Below are 19,887 nucleotides of genomic sequence, written 5' to 3' on the forward strand. Positions count from 1 at the left end.
TGGCACACCTGTGGACTGAGGACTTACAATAACAATCTTGGAACAACAGCTAAAGTCTCATGTTCGACAGATAAGACGAATCACAGATTTTGCGACCCATTGGAATTGCAATATAAAATAGCCTACGCCTGTACATTTCACCAAAAGAGCATTTTACATGGGAATATCGCCCTGGGGGAGTGTGTAAAATGTGATGCACCGGAGCTACTCTGGGCCATCTATTTTGGACTTGTGTTGGTATACAACAATTTTGGAAACAAATTATAGCATGGGTCACCAAGATATGGAGACAGATATGGCACTATGAACCACTGTTGCTATTTGGACACCCAAATTTGGGGGTGTCATCGAAAAAGAAAGGATATACGGCCTTTGTACAGAGAGCAATAATTGTTGGAAAACAAACGATTCTTACAGAGTGGTTATCCCATCAATATCCTACAGGCAGCAGTGGCATGCTACGTATGGTATCCCTATTACGTTTGGAACGTATGTCTGTAGAGATCTGGAGTCAAAGATTGGAGAAAAATTCCAGCAACGTTGGAGTCCGTTTTGGGAACTCAATGACATCTGCAGCACGTAGTCACATATTGAATTACTGACTAAGCCAATAGTACTTATAAAGATCCAGGGAGGGAGGGAAGGTAAAGGGGGGGAAAGGGGGGTGGGGGGGGAGAGGGAGAAAAGTTTTCAAAAAGATAATAGAAAACAAAATTAATACAGAACATTGTATGTATAATTATATGAAGAAAGTTTGCTAAAGCTTTATTTTCACAAGTGTATGGAAGAATTGTGTAAAATGCGAGGTAACATATGACTGTTCTTTAATAAAATAGATTTAAATATTAAGTGTTGGCAAACAGATTGGCAAGAGTGCTGCCTAAACTGATAAACACAGACCAATTGGGGTTTTATACCAGGGAGACAGAGTGGGGGATAATATTAGAAGAACATTGCATCTGTTGTGGGGAAGCTCAAAAACAACTCGGTGAATGGCATTCTATTGATGGATGCTGAAAAAGCTTTCAGTGTTGGGTAGAAATGGGATTAGGGAGGGAATTGTTCTTATGGATTGCAGCACTGTATAGGGAGCCTGAGAGCTTGTTTAATATTAATGGGGGTTAGCTCTCCCTTCTTCTCAATAGGGAGAGGGACCAGGGCAGGGATGCCCCGCTTCCCCACTCCTTTGTCGCCCTCTACATAGAACCTTGGCAGTGAGGATCCGGGAGCATTTAGGGGTGAAGGGGGATGAGGATAGGATAATGAGAACACCGCATAGCATTATTTGCGGACCATATGCTAGTCTAAAGTAAAAGACCCGGGTGGAACGTTGTCGGTGATTCAGGGGATTTTTGAGGAGTATGAGAAATACGCAGGGCTTAAGATAAATATGGACAAGAGTGAGATAATGGGATATCCTTAAGTGAGAGAGGAAGCAGAGGTTAGGGAAGGTATGAGTTTAAATGGGGCACCCCAAAAAATTCGGTATTTAGGAATACAGGTACCCCGGGACCTAAATAAGGTATTTCCACTTAATTATGGTCATATACGGAGCAGATTAGAAATGATATGCTGATAGGGAGAAACAAGTGGCTATCCTGGTGTGGGAAAATGGCGGTGAGTTAAAATGATGTGCTGCTACGTATTCTATTCTTATTCCAGACACTACCGGTTGCGGTCCCTAAGATGTTTCTTAAGAAAATTACAGAGTTCTATAATGAACTTTATATGGGGAAATAAGAAACCGCGATTGGCACAGAAAGTATTGTGAGGGGAGAAGGGAAGGGGGGGGGGGGGAGAGCGGGTCCTAATCTGGAGTGGTATTACTGGGGATCTCAGGTGAGGATGATTTTAGACTGGGAGAGGGGAACGGAGAGACTCGCAGTCCAAGTGGAGCAATCATACTGGCCACAAAAGAGCTTGAGATCCTTGCTGTGGACTTCAGAGAGTATAGGGAAAGGACATAGAGGGGAATATAGCCCATACCTTAGGCATCTATTGGAAATATGGGGAGATATGAGGAAACGTTGAGGGAGGAAGGTAGGAGTATCATCAATGCCTCCCTCAGATGGGAACCTAAGTTACAGGCAGGCAGGGAAAATGCAACATTTGTAAGATGGGAGCAGAAGGGAGTGGAGATATTTTGAGATGAGCTGCATGGGGGTGGGATGAGGGACTTTGAGGAGGTAGGTGCCAGGTATGGGATATCTAGGGGTGACGGATTGGCATACCTGCAATTAAAACATTTTATAGGTAAACAGGGGTGGAGGGAAGGATACCCCCAGGAAAGGGAAAGCTTAGAAAACCTGTGGATGCTTTTGGGGAAAGTTCCAAAAGCAATATCGGTGATATACCGTTCTTACAAGGGGATGAAGATACGATATATTCTTTCCAGGGAGCATGGGAAAGGGATCTGCAATGTCAATTTACAGAGCGGGAATGGGAGGACATATGTGGAGAAGTGCAGAAAGCCTCGGTTTGTGTTTTAATACAGGAGAATGCGTATAAAGTGCTGACGAGGTGGTACTACACGCCAGAGAGGTTGAAAAAGATGTATCCCAGGACATCGGACATGTGTTGGAGATGTAAAGCACAGATAGGAACATTTCTCCATGTGTGGTGGACATGCCCGGGGGTAGTATTATTTTGGTAGGCAGTGATGAAAGCGCTGGCCCGAACCATGGAAGCTTCTCTGGTATGTGGTCCACGGGTGTGTTTGTTGGGAATGCATAATGAAAGAGAGGTGTGGGGGGAGAGTAAACTGATGTGGTGGGGACTAGCAGCGGCTAAGTGTCTTATTGCACGTTGCTGGAAATCAGTGGACCCTCCTACTATAGGGGACTGGAGAGTTAAAGTGAGACTTTTGTGGCAGATAGAGTGTTTAACGGTATATAGGAGGGAGAACTTAAACACAAAAGGGAATGGAAAAGATTTCAGCAAATGGCTGAGAAACTTTAGAGGGGTTGGAGATATGTTCCAGGGAGGGGGTGGGGTGGGCAGGGGGGAAAGGGGGAGGGTAGTATTAGAGAGCCATGGGCATATATTAAGTGGGGGGGGGGGGGAGGGTATTGGGATAATGTTGATTATACCACCTGTGTTAGGTAAGAGAATAACTAAGATGGAGAAAATATAGCGGGGAACATTTTTGGAGGGTAATGTTTACAGGAAACAGTTTGGAATTAATGGGTTGGGTTGATGTTTATAACACCAGGTAGCTGGAAAGTTTGTAAAGTTGAGATAATGAAAGAGATGGTCACAAAAAAGTGTTGTACATTTAATGGTTTCAACTGTAAACATAAGAAAATATGCAATAAAAATTTAAAGTTAAAAAAAAAGGAGGCACTTTCAAAACAAGAGATTTTGTATAATGAACCTGGCTGCAGTGTTTTGAGCTTTTTCAACAGGTACTCCTTACAGCCAGCATATATGGCATTACAATAATCAAATTTGGATAATGTTAATGATTGTACCAATAATCTGAATGTTTCTGATGAGAAATAGGGTCTGATCCTTTTTAGTTTCCGAAGAGACCTGAAAGATTTTGTGGTTACTGAGGAAACTTGAGTATCAAATGTTAAATGTTTGACAATAATCTGAAAATGTTAGGTATAATCATAGAAAACGGGGAATAAAGTGTTGTCAATTGTGAAACTGTTGTATTCAATTTATATTCAAGTTATTCAATCTCACTCAGTAACAGCACAAACTCCCTCCATTGATAGGCGTGTTGTAACGTAAAATAATATAAAACCATACAAATATGATGCTTACACTCTTATCGTACCATTTTAAGGGGCTTCGACACTAGGCTTCGATGTTTTTGCTTCAGAACTTAGTGCAAGAACAATACTGGGCAGACTTCCACGGTCTGTGCCCAGAGAAAGGCAAGGACAAATCAAACTCAGGTATAAAGTATCGCATACCATGTAAAATGAGTTTATCTTGTTGGGCAGACTGGATAGACCGTTCAGGTCTTTATCTGGTGTCATTTACTACGTTACTATGTAAAAAAGAAGACAGAGCAGCTTTTAAACTAGAACCTGGGGGAAAGCCAAAAGTTGCTCAGGAGTGCATGGTTCAGAGCAAGGTATCTTTGAAGGATACTATCAAAACAGGGAAGTTAGAGCATCCAGATAGAGAGGTTCCATTGAAGGCAAAAGTAAGCCAGCCTTTCATTGAACAGCACTGAAAGATTAAAGATCTCTGTCCTTCAGTTAGATAGGTATTACCATAAAAGTGGTAGCTGATCTCATAGTAATACAGTAGATGATGGCAGATAAAGACCTGTACGATCCACCCAGTCTTCCCAACAAGATGAACTTATTACATATGGTACAATGTGATACTTCATATGTGCCTGATCTTAATTTGTCCTTATCCTGATCATGGTTGAATAGATTTGGATGGGCTGCAGTGGAGCTTTTCAGGAACTTTGACAACTTCAGAAATTTAGAACAAGGACAGCGCCAGGCAGACTTCTACAGTCTGTGCCCCGAAAATGGCAAGGACAAATCTTTCTTGCTCTTTAAAGTGAAGTGCTTCACCTATGCAACATAGAAGACAAACCTGAGTCTCTTGTGTTGCAGCAAAAAGCATGGTGACCTGATCCACAGGAGTCTCTTCCGAAACATAGAGGGCCAGATGCACAAAGGTCCCGTTAATGATCCGTCAGCATTTCCAAATCAGTAAAAATCTACCGATTTAGAAACACAGAGGGATTCACAAAGAAAATCGCATGCAAATGAGCTGCTCGTTGCTTTTGCGACCCAGCTCATTTGCATGCGATATGGGGGAAGCAAGTCGGTGAGCTGAGCATGCGCAGAACAGTCGCTATGTGTGGCTGCTCTGTGCATGCTACAGACAGCTCTCATACACGCAGACAAGCTGCATGTATGAAAGCAGTAGCTTTAACCTTTTTTTTTTTTTTTTTCCAAGCACAAAAGCACTTTTTTTGGGATGGGCATACCTGTATTGCAGCTCCCTGCCTCCCACTGCTTGGAAAAAGTGGGAAAACCTCTCTGCTGCTCTTGCCTCTTCTGTGAGGAATCAGCAGCATAAGGGCTTGGTTCCACCCCCAGCTGTTCCTGTTGCTTCCTTCTATTGGCTGGCTGACATCCTAGAACGCCCAAATCCCTGAAGATGGACTCTCATTGGCTGGCTGCTGTCCCAACTCCTCCTCCCTGCAGGGCTTCCCTGATGACATCACTTTAGAGCTATGAACTGATTGGATCCGTCCTGGTGGCCCCCTCCACTAGTGAGTGGGTGGGACATCCCAGGCTGATGCTGTCCAAGTGGTTTAGACCCTCTCTGTGGAGGGGGACACCAGGAAGTTTGGATCCAATCAGTTCACAGCTCTAAAGTGATGTCATCAGGGAAGCCCTGCAGAGAGGAGAAGTTGGGACAGCAGCTAGCCAATGAGAGTCCATCTTCAGGGAGATGGCCATTCTAGGATGTCAGCCAGCCAATAGAAGGAAGCAGCAGGAACAGCTACTACTACTACTTACTATTACTTATCATTTCTATAGCGCTAGAAGTCATATGCAGCGCTGTACACCATATACAAAAAAGACAGTCCCTGCTCACCTTACAATCTAGGTAAGACAGGCAGACAGACAGAACAATTAAGGGTAAGGGAATAAAGAGGTGAGGATAAAAAGGACAGGGCAAGTGAGCAGTGGTTAGGAGTCAAAAGCAGTGGTAAAGAGGTGGGCTTTAAGTTTGGACTTGAAAACAGCCAAAGAGGGGGCTAGACGCACAGGCTCGGGAAGTCTATTCCAGGCGTGAGGTGCAGCAACATAAAAGGAACGGAGTCTGGAATTAGCAGTAGAGGAGAAGGGGACAGACAAGAGAGATTTATCAACAGAATGGAGTACCCGAGGGGGGGCGTAGGGAGAGACAAGATTGGAGAGGTACTGGGGAGCGGCAGCGTGAATGCACTTATAGGTCAATAAGAGAAGTTTGAATTGAATGTGGAAACGGATAGGGAGCCAGTGAAGTGACTTGATGAGAGGGCTAATGTGAGCATAGCAACTTTGACGGAAAATGAGTCACGCAGCAGAGTTTTGGACTGATTGAAGAGGAGAGAGATGGCTAAAAGGGAGGCCGGTGAGAAGCAGGTTACAATAATCAAGACGAGAGGTGATAAGAGTGTGGATAAGGTTTCTGGTAGAGTGCTCAGAGATGAAGGGATGGATTTTGCTGATGTTATAGAGAAAGAAACGACAGGTTTTGGCAATCTGCTGAATATGAGCAGAGAAGGAGAGAGAGGAGTCAAAGATGACCCCAAGGTTACGAGCAGATGAGACAGGGAGAATGAGAGTGCCATCCACAGAAATAGAGAAAGGGGGGAGAGGAGAGGTAGGTTTAGGGGGAAGATGAGAAGCTCGGTTTTGGCCATGTTAAGTTTCAGATGACATTGAGACATACAGCGATATCAGACAGACAGGCTGAGTCTTTGGTCTGGATGCTGGTTGAGATTTCGGGGGTGGAGAGGAAGATTTGGGAGTAATCAGCATACAGATGGTATTGAAAGCCATGGGATGATATCAGAGAGCCAAGGGAAGAAGTGTAGATGGAGAACAGGAGAGGACCGAGAACAGAACCCTGAGGTACACTGATTGGTAGAGGGATAGAAGTGGAAGAGGATCCACCAGAGTGTACTCTAAAGATGCGAAGCGAGAGGTAGGAGGAGAACCAGGAAAGAACAGAGCCCTGGAATCCAAATGAAGACAGCGTATCAAGGAGTAGGCTTTGATCAACAGTGTCAAAAGCAGCGGATAGATCGAGAAGGATGAGGATAGAATAGAGACCTTTGGATTTGGCCAAGAACAAGTCGTTGGAAACTTTTGTAAGTGCAGTTTCAGTTGAATGAAGAGGGCGAAAGCCAGATTGGAGTGGGTCAAGAACAGGTTGAGATGAGAGAAAGTCAAGACACCGGTGGTGAACGGCACGTTCAAGTAACTTGGAAAGGAAGGGGAAGAGGGAGATGGGTCGATAGTTGGAAGGACAGGTAGGGTCAAAGTGAAGGCTTCTTCAGGAGCGGTGTGACCACAGCATGTTTGAAGGCATCAGGAACGGTCGCAGTGGAAAGAGAGAGATTGAGGATATGACAGATAAAAGGGGTGCGAGTAGGAGAAATGGTGTTAAGAAGGTGGGTAGCAATGGGATCAGAGGAACAGGTAGTTCGTTTTGAGGAGTAGAGAAGATGTGAAGTTTCTTCATCGGTGACTTCAGGAAAGGAGGAAAAGGACGGAGGGGATAAGGAAATAGAGGAATGGACAAGGAGAGGTGGGGGTGGTTTGGTAGAGAATTCGAGGTTTATCTTCTGAGCAGTTATAGGATCAAGACAGTGACCATTTTGGTGGGTAGGGGAAGTGGAGCAAAGTTGAAGATTGAAGGAGGATATTAAGGTGAAGAACTGGGAGATGTAAGAGTTGGAGGGATCATTAACATGAATGTTAAAGTCGCCAAGGATGAGGGAGGGGGAGGAAGGATCATGAAAGAAGGAAAGCCAAGCGTCAAAGTCGCTGAGAAAGGATGAAAGAGATTTATCAGGGGGCCGATAAATAACTGCTATTCGAAGAGGCAAAGGGGTGAATAGGCAGACAGAGTGGACTTCAAAGGAAGAAAAACAGAGAGACTGAGGTGGCAGAAGAGATTGAAATTTGGAAGAGGGTGAGAGTAATAGACCAACACCACCACCGCGGCCAATAGGGCGAGGAGTATGGGAGAAGAGATAACCACCATGGCAGAGGGTTGCGACTGAAGCAGAGTCATCAGGGCAGCACCAAGTTTCAGTTATCGCGAGCAGATAGAGGCTACGAGTGATAAAAAGGTCATGGATATAGGAAAGTTGGGGGTGGAACAGCTGGGGGTGGAAACAAGCCCGTTTCCCACAGACGCTGTTTCTTTGATGGACCCTTGTCTTCCTTGCATTTTTGGTAAGTCACCATTACTTTTATGCTTTACATTTCGGTACTGCCTCCTCCCCCCCCACCCCCCCACCCCCAATTTCTTGCCAGTAAAATGTCATTTGAAAAAGAAACATATGGCACAGCTTTCATACATGCAAAGAAGCTGCGTTTAAGCTGGTATACTTTTTTTTGTGTGCTTCATCTTCCCTGCCTTGTTTCTCTCCTCCTCCTACTTGCGATAATGAAGAACTGGCAGGTCCAGACCTCCCATTAAAACTTCCACGGTAAAGATAGGGACTGCTTTTGTGCATGAAACGGTAGTGAATCGCATTCACATTATAATAGTAATTAGCTCATTATAATAACTTTGCATTCCGTTTTTGTTAGCTGCTACCGTGACAGGAAAATGGCTTGGAGAACCCTTTTGTGCATGTCCTGGTTTACTACTTGTGCACTAAACTGGCTAGAACTAGTTTAAAAACCACGTTGCTGGCTCGTTAAGTTTAGTGCACCTGGCCCTGAGTTAGAGACTTAGATTTGTTTTTAGGATTAACAACTTCCATGAAATCATTCAGACGGTTTTCAGAAAGTTAAAATAATTCTGTACAAACTAAGATATTCTTTTTACCTTTTCATTCTGCAATCCATCTCGAGGGCCAACTTCAACTATCTTAACCTTCTTTGGAAGTGAACCAGTGGTCGATGCAAGATTCTTTCAAACAGACAAAAAAAGTAGGGTTTACCAATTGGAAATCAAAAACTAATCCTAGGCATTTGTAAATCTAAACTCACTTTCCAATTGGTAAAAATAGGGTTTACCAATTGCAAAGAGAGATTATAGATTTACAAATGCCTCAAATTAGTTTCTATTTTATAACAATTTTACAAAAAAAAATTTATTCCAGCAATCCAAGAAGCTTAACCCTCCGAGGTTAACAAATTTAGCCCTAGATTATTATTAGTAAACAGAACGCCTGGTGAGTACAATCAGTAAGTGTTTCGCCTAATGCAGACAACTCAGCCATTCATCTACTGCATCAGTAAATTAGTATCAAGCCTTAGACTGAGGGGAGGGAGAGGAGGTGTAAAAATGAATGGGGAAGCAATGGATACAAATGTAAATCTTATCATTTTTTTTTATAGGTAACCAATGGAGTTTATATGTCATTTCCACTACACAAGATAGTTGTAGATAAAGGAGGTGTGAATGTTCATCAGTACCTTATTCTGACACACGTTTTAAAGGGAAAACTTGCTCCTACTTTGTTTGATGGTGCAAAGCCAGTGGATAAAAATATCTGCTGACTTAGCATCTATACAGGCATATCTATAAATTTTCCCTGCATAATCTCTCCTTTTGAAAAATTGTTTACATCTGAAAACCTGAACAAAACAAACAAACAAAAAAGCTAAGCACATACAAGCATGGTACTAGGGCTGGATTAAGGCATAGGCAAGTTAGGCATGTGCCTAGGGTCCAAAAGTTTAGGGGTCTCTGTTAGATGTGCTCAGGACTCAGATTAGGATTGTAAACTTTGGGCCCAGTTTACAAAGGTGCACTAGCATTTTAGTGTGTGCTAACCATGTAGACACCCATAGGAATATTACGCGCATCTACACGGTTACTGCACATGCTAAACATGCTAACACACCTCTAGTGAGGCTTAGTAAACAGGACCTTTTCTGTTTCAGGATTAAACAGATTTATAAATAAACTGTCTTGAAGTCAAAAGGATAGCTAAAATGTTTATATTTTCCAGAGTTTAGTCCTCTATAGCTTCTCAAACTCTCCCTCACCTGTCCAGTATTGTTTGGATGTGTTCTGTTCCTTTGTGCACATGATTTTACTATCACATATTGTAGCTCTTTTTCTATCTTTTGAATTTTTAATTTTGATTGTACACTGTTCAGTTCTATTAGTTTGAGCAGTATAGAACGTTTAAATAAACCATAAATCAGTATAGAGATTCTGGCAGGATTCAGCCAATGGAAAGGTTTTTACCCATAGGAAGAAGGGCCTGTACTGGTGGGGAGAAGGGAGGGGTGTATGAACTCTGCTTGGGACCTCTGAGATAATCAGTGAAAACAGTTTTTTATGGGCATTTTGTGCATCAGCGCCTTAGGGTCTTGGAGGTGAGAAGAGTTATTCAGAAGGGGTAGGAATATAAAAGAAAGGAGGAGTCTGCTTCTGCAGGCTGAGTAAAAGCTGACAGCAAACACAAGGGGGGGGGGGGGGCGATATTCAGATGGCGAGAAGTAGCTGGGCTGCCTCCCATGGTCAGCACTGAGCTCAGAAATTCAATGACAGGCCATTTCCAGTGACTAACATTTTATTTTTGGCTGGTTCCAACTTAACTGGCCAAGCCAATATTCAGCATTGGCCGATTAAGATATACCACCTACTCACACAGCCAAATCTGGCCACCATACTTAACCGGCAATGCACAGAAAATTGTGCAATATAAATGGCTATCCGCTAGGTGCTAGCTGGTTACCTCCCGCTGAATTGACAGATAGCCGGCTAAGTACCATTTAACCAGCCAAGTACTGCTCCTGGCCTGTAAAATGGTTTTGAATATCGGGGGAAGAACTTTACATGATGGAGGGGGGGGCAGAGCTGGTTGGGGAGGGGCACTGACTGAATACACATGAGCAGCAGATACATCACAGCACTAAAGACACCTCCTAAGCATCAATAATGAATCTCAGACCAGAAAACTGTTGCTGCTAGGGGGTTCTATTATCAGAGGCATTAACTTAGAGACACAGTTCAAGGGGTCTAGCAAAATGAAATGTCTTCCAGGCTCCTCAGCTACTTGGAGTACCAGACAAATGCCGACTATAATCAGAGAAGAAACTAAGGAGTCTAACACTGATGTTGTTATCCACATGGGAACAAATGACCTAGCCATAATACCCCACTTGCAGTGCAGAGAGCTTTTCAGGAGCTGGAGGAGGGGTTAAAACCTTTGGTACTACTACCTACTTTTGGAAAGGAAGAGAAAAGTTTACAAAATCTCGAGAATTTCAATAGGTGGCTCAAAGCCTGGTGTCATCAAGGTTTTAGGTACATAGGAGTATGGGGCAATACATGGAAAAACAAAAGACTATATTGTAACAACGGGCTGCATCTCACTTGGAGAGAAATTTAGAGAATATCTAGGCGTTTAAACTAAAAGGCAGGGGTGGCATATGGAGGCAGGTCAATTCCAGTAGTCACCCACAGCTAAAGACAAGATGTGACAGTAGTAAAGAAAACAATGAAAACAACTATTTTAGCAAATCACTTCTTACCAACACAGCAAGAAGTAAGACTAAAGAAAAAAACTAAACAGAAGATGAGAGGAAAATGATGACCACAAATGCTTTTAAGTCTAAGCAACAAAGTTACTGATCTAAAAGCCTTGATATTAGAAGCAGACTTAGACATTGTTGCTATCACGGAGACACGGTTCAATGATTCCCATCAATGGGATGCAAACATACTAGGCTACAATCCATTTAGGAAGGCTAGAGATGGTCATAAAGGTAGAGAAGTAGCTTTGTATGTGAGAAATGATATCACAGCAACTGAAATGCCAGGTGCCTGGGGAAAGGAAAAAGCGATAAGGAACACCTTGAAAAGAAATGGGACCTCTATCCACATAGGTGTTGTCTACAGACCTCTGACACAATCGGAGGAACTAGATATAGATCTGGTTACAGATATCCAAAAGTTGGTAAAGAAAAGAGAGGTGCAGTTGCTGGGAGATTTCAACCTGCCGGATGCGGATTGGAAAGTTTCATCTGCGGAATCGGAAAGAAGTAGAGGGATCATAGATGCCTTACAAAGTGCTTTGCTTAGAAAAATGATGGTGGAAATCACAAGGTGAGGAGCGACGCTGGATCTGATGCTCACAAATGGGGAAAGTGTGTCTAATGTCCGACTGGGTGCCCACCTCGGTAACAGTGATCATCAAACAGTTTGGTTTGATATAACAGCTAAAGTGGAGCCACTCAAAACTCAAAGTCCAGGATTTCAAATATGCAGACTTTAGTAAAATTATTATTATTATTTATTGCATTTGTACCCCACATTTTCCCACCTTTTTGCAGGCTCAATGTGGCTTACATTGGGGGAATACCTGAGGAAAGAGCTGATGGGCTGGGAGGACATACAAGAAGTGGAAAAGCAGTGGTCCAGGCTGAAAAGGGCTATAAATATGGCTACGGACCTATATATAAGGAGAGTAAATAAAAGCAAGAGAAAGAGGAAACCGATATGGTTTTCAAAGCAAGTGGCTGAGAAAATAAAAGCTAAAGAGTTGGCATTCATGAAATACAGAAAAACTCAAGAACAGGAACACAGAAAGGAATACTGGATGAAACTGAAAGAAGCCAAGAGAGATATATGTCTGTCGAAAGCAGAAGAACAAATGGCTAGAAATGAAAGGAGGGGCGACAAGAATTTTTTTTAGATAAATTAGTGAAAGGAGGAAGACTAAAACTGGAATTGTGAGACTGAAAGATGCCATGAACTGCTAAGTGGAGAATGATGAGCAAACAGTAAACATGCTAAACAAATATTTCTGTTCTGTGTTCACAGAAGAAAATCCTGGATAAGGACCAATATTGACTGGCAAAAGTACATGTGTGTCACGTTTTAGCAAAAGCAGGAACTAGGATCGTGAGCCCTTGGGCCACTGCCGATGAGTGGCAGGCAAAACCACCCCACTGACAGGGCCAGTTAGACTTCACCTGCACTTGACCACCGTTCCTCAGGAGTTGAGCCCCTGGGTGCAGGTGGCCGGCAGGACTTACCGGACAGGGCCGGAACTGGAAACCAGCAGGATACACACAGGGTCTAGAATACACAGGGAGGCTAGGCAGAATACTAGACTAGGACTCTCAGACAGACAAGAGACAGAACTGAAAGCTGCAAGCAGCCACTGAACAAGAAACACAGTCAATTAAGATCTAGACAAAGACATGCAAACAAGAAACAAGACTGGGAAACAAGCAATACAGAACAAGAAGCTACACAAAGACTAAACTAGAATCAAGCAAGAATTACAGACTATAAACTGGACTAGGCAGAAGTGCAGCAAGCACCAACAAACCAGGGCCTTAGGCGATGCAAAGGCAAAGCAGAGAGTTTCCAAATGGCTAATAAGCCCAGCAGCAGCTGAGATTCTGCTGCAGCAATCACCCGGCAGCTACGGGTGCTGAGCAGGCTCAAACAAGACAAGCAAGTCTGGCAGGCCAAAAGATCCAGACTGGACTGAGCTGAAGTCTGAAACGGGAAACAGCACATAGACAATCCAATGCAGCCACCAGGTCTGGCCACCAGAGGGCAAGAGAAACACAAACCAAAACACAAGCAGAAGGCATACAGAAGCACAGAGAGGCTTAACACACACAGGTGCAGTATAGTGGCGAAATCAGAGCCATGCTGGAAGCAGCCAGCACAGAGACAGAGAAAACTTAGAAAGACCAGACAGAAGCTAGCTTAGAAGCTGACCGCCAGAAATAAGGTAAGCCTGAGGGGGGTCACGACCACAGACGTGACAACATGAGAATGGAGTGGATATAGCACCGTTCATGGAAGAAAGTGTTTATGAACAACTTGAAAAATTGAAAGAGGACAAAGCCATGGGACCAGACGGGATCCATCCTAGGATACTGAGGTAGCTCAGAGAGGTTCTGGTAGGTCCTCTTAAAGATTTAATAAATGGAAACGATGCTGAAGGAAAGGATAGTGAATTTCCTGGAAGCTAATAGGTTACAAGATCTGAGACAACATAGTTTTACCAAAGGTAAATCCTGCCTAACAAATCTGATTGAATTCTTTGGCTGGGTGACCAGAGAATTAGATCGAGGACATGCACTAGATGTAATCTACTCAGATTTCAGCAAAGCATTTGACACATTTATTTATTTATTGCATTTGTATCCCACATTATCCCACCTATTTGCAGGCTCAATGTGGCTTACATAATTTTGATATCCTGTAATGACAATGTTAACAGATACATATAGTATTGTGAAGAGATTAAGTAAGGAAAGAAAGAAGGAAGAAGGAAGGGATAGTAGGTGGGTTTTCTTAACTGAGTGGGCTGTAAGGTGGATTAGTGTGGCTCTTGAAGAAACATGAAAGGCTGAAGCTAGGATGCAAAGTGGTGAACTGGTTTAGGAACTGGTTGACAGACAGACAGACAGACATCAGAGGGTGGTGCATAATGGAATTCAATCGGAGGAAAGAAAGGTGAGTAGTGGAGTACCTCAAGGATCAGTGCTGGGGACGATTAAGTTCAATATATTTGTGAGCGACATTGCCAAAGGTTTAGAAGGTAAGGTCTGCCTTTTTTTCGGATGATACCAAGATTTCTAACAAAGTGGACACTCCGAAGGGAGTGGAAAATACAAAAAAAAAGGATCTGAAGAAGTTAGAAGAATGGTCTGTTTGGCAATTAAAATTCAATGCAAAGAAGTGCAAAGTGATGTACTTAGGGAGTAGAAATCCAAGGGAGACATATGAGCTAGGCGGTGAGAGGTTGATATGCACAGACAGGGAGAGTGATCTTGGGGCAATAGTATCTGAGGGCGACAAGGCAGTGGCCGTAGCAAGAAAAATGCTAGGCTGTATAGAGAGAAATGTAACCAGCAGAAAAAAAGGAGGTGTTGATACTCCTGTACAAGCAAGTCGTTGGTGAGGCCCCACCCAGAGTACTGTATTCAGTTTTGGAGGCTAAACCTTCCAATCTCAAAAACGCTAAAAATCCTTGGAGTCACTATCGACCGCCACCTAACACTCGAAACCCACGCAAACAACACAACCAAGAAGATGTTCTACTGCATGTGGAAATTGAAGAGGATAAGACCATTCTTCCCAAGATTCGTCTTTCACAACCTAGTGCAATCCCTCGTCCTCAGCCATCTGGACTACTGTAACTCACTATACGCAGGCTGCAAAGAGCAAATACTGAGGAAACTTCAAACAGCCCAGAAGACAGCAGCCAGACTCATCTTCGGAAAACCAAAATATGAAAGGGCAACACCACTACGAGAGAAACTACACTGACTTCCACTTAAGGAACACGTCACTTTTAAAGTATGCACATTAGTCCACAAGATCATTCATGGCGAAGCCCCAGCCTACATGTCCAAGTTGATAGACCTACCACCCAGAAATGCTAAAAGATCATCCCGAACATACCTCAACCTCCACTTCCCTAATTGCAAGGGCGTGAAATACAAGATGTTACACGCGTCAACCTTTTCTCACGTGAGCACGCAGCTTTGGAATACACTGCCGCGCAACTTAAGAACGATTAACGAACAAGCTTCCTTTCGCAAATTATTGAAGACCCATCTGTTTGAAACAATTTACGGAAAGAGCCAAAACACATAGAGTCCACACTCACTGTTCATCAATGCATCATACATCCACTTCTGATCTCTCAAACCCGTAATTCCACATCACTCATACATTTACTCACGGAAACATATACACCATATGTCTTTGTGTCTTAATACTGCCCTTTATGCTTCCCATTGTCTCCTTCCAATGTATCAATGTTGATGTCCCATTGTTATATTCCTAACGATACTTAGATGATCTCGCATAACTTGTACAATGTAACCCATAACCAAGCTGTAACAAATGTATTTCCATTATTCTTATCTTATTGTAAGCCACACTGAGCCCGCAAAGAGGTGGGAAAATGTGGGATACAAATGCAATAAATAAATAAATTAATTAAAGATGTAAGAAGACGTGAAGCAGCCCAGAGGAAGGCAACAACGATACGTGGCTTGCACCAAAACACATATGAGAAGAGACTGGAAGTCCTTAATATGTATACCCTAGAGGAGAGAATGAACAGGGGAAATATGATACAGATATTTAAATACTTGAAAGGTATTTATATAGAAAAATATTTTCCAGAGAAGGGAAAGTGGTAAAACTAGAGAATATGAACTGAGGTTGTGGGACAGTAGACTTAGGAGTAATGTCAGAAAACTCTTTTTCACGGAGGGGGTGGTGGATGCCTGGAATGACCTCCTGAGGGAGGTGACGAAATTCAAAAAGATGTGGGATGAACACAGAGGATCTCTAATTAGAAAATAAATGATAGAAAAAAACAAAGCTTAAAGGGTTGCATATGTGTTTCCATGTGAAGTGGTGTTTAGATGGTAACTCTGGCTGCAGCAACTACAGCCGGTGCTGGGCTGGTTTGTATGGCCTGAGTCCCGCATATGGCGATCTGGTTTAGGGTGGGCTGGAGAGAAGACAGAAACTCCAGTGGTTTGGAACTTGAAGACAGTGCCAAGAAGACTTTCTGTCCTGCAAATGACAAGACAGATTTGGATAGGCTGGAATGGGCTTTGACAGCAACTCCAGTAGTTGTAACATAAGGACAGAGCCGGGCGGACTTCTACAAATCTTGAATTGATAATGAATGTAACTGTTGGGCAGACTGGATAGAGACCTTTCAGGTCTTTATCTGCCTTTACTTACTACTGTTACTATGTAAAAAGTGTGTGTCTGAAAAGTGACAGAGGGTGTGCATGTGTGTGACAGAAAAGCAAGAGTATGTACATGTCCATGTTTCTGTGTCTCCAGTGGGGACAGTTTCATATAAATAAAACTTCCCTTTGAAGATCTGGACTGGGGCAGAAAAATCCACTGGTACAAATGAACCTGTGCACAACGTACAAAGTGAAGGGAAATTTTCAGCATAAGGAATTTTCCCAGCTAATCCAGCAAGTTACCTATACAAATTTCTTTGAAACTGTTTTAATACTGCTTCCACTGTCTATATCCTTTCACAAGCACCAAAGAAAGCTAATTATGTTCTTGTACTTCTTCCATTTGTAAATTGTTTTGCCATCTTTTTCATATGTAAACCTTAGTAATATTGCCTCAGGCCCTTCAAGCATTAATCTCACTCTCTGAGCCAGTCCACCCTTAGCATGTCTGGTTTCCACCAGAAGTACTTGCTCAACATCCCTGGTTCTCTACCCACTATTCCTGAGCTGCTAAGGTACTGGGCTTCAGGAGGGAGACACTTTGGCTGGCACTGTTTTTTTTTTTTTACTTACATGCCAATTTAGGGCGCTATTTATAGTCCCTGATTCTACCCACTGAAATCATTGCTATAAGTCCCATAATACACCAGGATAGGATTATCAAAAGAACAGAACTGGTCTAAAATCTTCATCCTAAAACTGGGTAATTTTGCAGCTTTCTAGTTGTAATTATTAAGCTTCCATTTAAAGTACAGTATATGCTTGCATTGTCCCTATGTTCGTTCAGGAAGTATTGCTACTGTAGGCTCTGCACGTTTCCCTGCTACTTGGGGGGCCCCCGGGGGGGGGGGGGGAGAGAGAGGAGAGCAAAGCAATAAATGAAGATGGGGGAGGGCAAAGAAAGAAGAAATATGATGAGGGGTCCCATAATATGTTTGCCTAAGGCCCAATATAGTGTTAATGCAGCCTTGTATAGATACTCATGTATCAAAGGCGTATTGAACAACGATCCATGATATAAAATGCGTTTTCATTTTCCCCTTAAACACCGGCAGAGATTAATTAAGGTCCCGGCAACAAACTTCCTGCTGCCTACAATATCTAGGGGGTCTTTTAGTAAAGATTAGTTCGGCCCACTTTATTCCTATGGGCTCTGCTGCAGATAACTCCAGCTAATCTTTAGTAAAAGACCCCCACAATGACTACCCAGAAAAAGAATTATAATACCGCATATAAGAAAAGGGGCAGCGGAAGGACGGCTAAGAGCAAGCCAAGAACAAGCACTCACAAACCCGCCAAACGTTGCTAAACGCCCAGCGGAGCTCAAGCACCAAAGAAGCGGTCGCCTGGCTGTCACCACCGACGCCATTTTCTAGTCACGCGCCTGTGTCAGCTGCTTAGTCACATGAAGGTCTGGAGGTGGGGTGGGAGGAGGAGGACGGAGCTGGGCGCGTGAGTTGGGTCTGCTGATGCCGGAAGAAAGGTGCAGGTGTGGTGGCCAGGGGCAGGGATTGGTTATGGGCGGGTCATGTGACCAGCACGTGCCTCTGTGTTTGTGAGGTGAGGCTCCAGACGCGGAAGTGAGCTGCTCCTCAATTGCACATTTTGTGGCGGCTTTGGGATCATGGAGCAGGTGTCTGGCTGGGCTCTTCTCTTCACGGCACTGGTGATACCCGCTGCTGGGCGCTACACCCCGGACTGGAGCAGCTTGGATTCAAGGCCTTTACCTAGCTGGTTCGATGAGGCTAAGTTCGGGGTGTTCCTGCACTGGGGGGTCTTCTCTGTACCGTCTTTCGGTAGTGAATGGTTCTGGTGGCACTGGGAGGCTGAGGGCCAAGAGCAGTATCAAAAGTTTATGCAGAAGAACTACCCGCCCAGCTTCACCTACGCCGATTTCGCTCCTCAGTTCACAGCTGAGTTCTTCGACCCTGAGTCCTGGGCGGAGCTGTTCGAGGCGGCTGGTGTTCGGTGAGCTGCTGCTTTTATTAGTAGATAATTCACTGGTCAGAAACTAGTGGGCTTTTGAATGTTGGCCCAAAGGCCAGATCTTTGATTCTAGACAAGAAGACTAAGTGTTTGTCTGCAGTTAGTTTGGGGGGGGGGGGGGGGGGTCATGCATAGGTGCTAGGCATGAATTTCACTCGTAAGACAGGATATGTTGGTGACGGTAACAGTCTCAGATAATTTGCTGGTAATGCTCGCCTCGGTAGCGGTATTACTCCAAAGAGAGACAAACAATGGCGTTATGAGTTTGTTTGGGGTTCCCCCCCCCCCCCTTTACCACAGTGACCCGTTGCTTTCCTTCTCGCTCATGGTAGTGGCTGGAGAGTGCAACTCTGGTACTGCATAGTGCAGTGCAGAATAAACCTGTTGTTGGGGCTGCGTGGGATTGAAAAACGTCTATAAATGTTAAAAAAAAAATCGGGGAAAAAGTGCTCGTCAGGGACGGCCTTTATGGACATTCTTCATTCAGCTGAGAGACCTGGAAGTCTCTCACAGCGCGTTTAGCTCAGCCCCCCCCCAAGGTTGCCACCGCTCCCCCCGCATTGAAATGAGCTTTCTGCCCCGCCCCCCGTGGCCCCGCCCCCCCGAGTAAGTTACTTACGTCAGACGAGGGCGGGCCAGGGAGGAAAGGAGGGAAGTCCAAAGGGAGGCGATCAGCTGTTGCAGCGCCTTCACACGGAGGTGAGAGGCGCTGTGAGGGCCCGGTGGCAGGCGGAAGGGGGAGCGGGGGCGGCAGGAGCGGTGCCTCGGGAGTGCGGAGGATGACGGGGAGGCTGGGGCTGTGGGAAGCTGTCATTTCAATGCAGGGGTGAGCGGCGGCGATCTCGGGGGGGGGGGGGGGGGGCAAGGACCGTCCATAGACACAGCGCGTCTTTTTTTGTTTATATATATATATATATATATTGAAGGACATCCATAAAGGACGTCCATAGGCACAGCTCATCTTTTTTTTATATATAGTGAAGGACGTCCATAAAGGACGTCCTTGGCATGCGCAGATCAGCCAGCATAACGCTGGCTGCTCTGCGCATGCTCGACTGGCCGACTGTTTAACGATGGAATAGAGAATGCAAGTGAGCTACAACGAGCAGCTCATTTGCATTCCTGTTCCTTGATGCATGCCCGTTCCTTACCGATTCGCTAAGGGAATCGGTAAGGGAAGGGCTTTTTTTTTTTTTTTAATTTGTTTATTAAAGTTTTTGAATAACAATATAGTAGATGACGGCAGAAAAAGACCTGCACGGTCCATCCAGTCTGCCCAACAAGATAACTCATATTTGCTGCTTTTTGTGTATACCTTGCTTTGATTTGTACCGGTGCTCTTCAGGGCACAGACCGTATAAGTCTGCCCCGCACTATCCCCACCTCCCAACCACCAGCCCCACCTCCCAACCACCGGCTCTGGCACAGGCACAGACTGTATAAGTCTGCCCAGCACTATCCTCACCTCCCCACCACC

General features: G+C 44.2%; 2 protein-coding genes across 2 annotated transcripts in view; one reads left to right on the forward strand and one right to left on the reverse strand.

Annotated features, from left to right (window-relative positions):
• Window positions 1-17,847, reverse strand: part of HMGCL (3-hydroxy-3-methylglutaryl-CoA lyase) — a 57,032-nt gene extending 39,185 nt beyond the window's left edge. Inside the window, 2 exon segments of the mRNA XM_030217942.1 lie at window positions 8,542-8,625; window positions 17,659-17,847. Coding sequence (XP_030073802.1) covers window positions 8,542-8,625; window positions 17,659-17,793 — 219 coding nt within the window. The 5' untranslated portion in view covers window positions 17,794-17,847.
• Window positions 17,848-17,890: 43 nt separating this feature from the next.
• Window positions 17,891-19,887, forward strand: part of FUCA1 (alpha-L-fucosidase 1) — a 46,769-nt gene continuing 44,772 nt past the window's right edge. Inside the window, exon 1 of the mRNA XM_030217941.1 lies at window positions 17,891-18,392. Coding sequence (XP_030073801.1) covers window positions 18,049-18,392 — 344 coding nt within the window. The 5' untranslated portion in view covers window positions 17,891-18,048. The remainder of the gene's footprint in view (window positions 18,393-19,887) is intronic.

Source organism: Microcaecilia unicolor, chromosome 11 (genome assembly GCF_901765095.1).
Source record: "Microcaecilia unicolor chromosome 11, aMicUni1.1, whole genome shotgun sequence".
NCBI classification, from domain to species: Eukaryota; Metazoa; Chordata; class Amphibia; order Gymnophiona; family Siphonopidae; genus Microcaecilia; species Microcaecilia unicolor.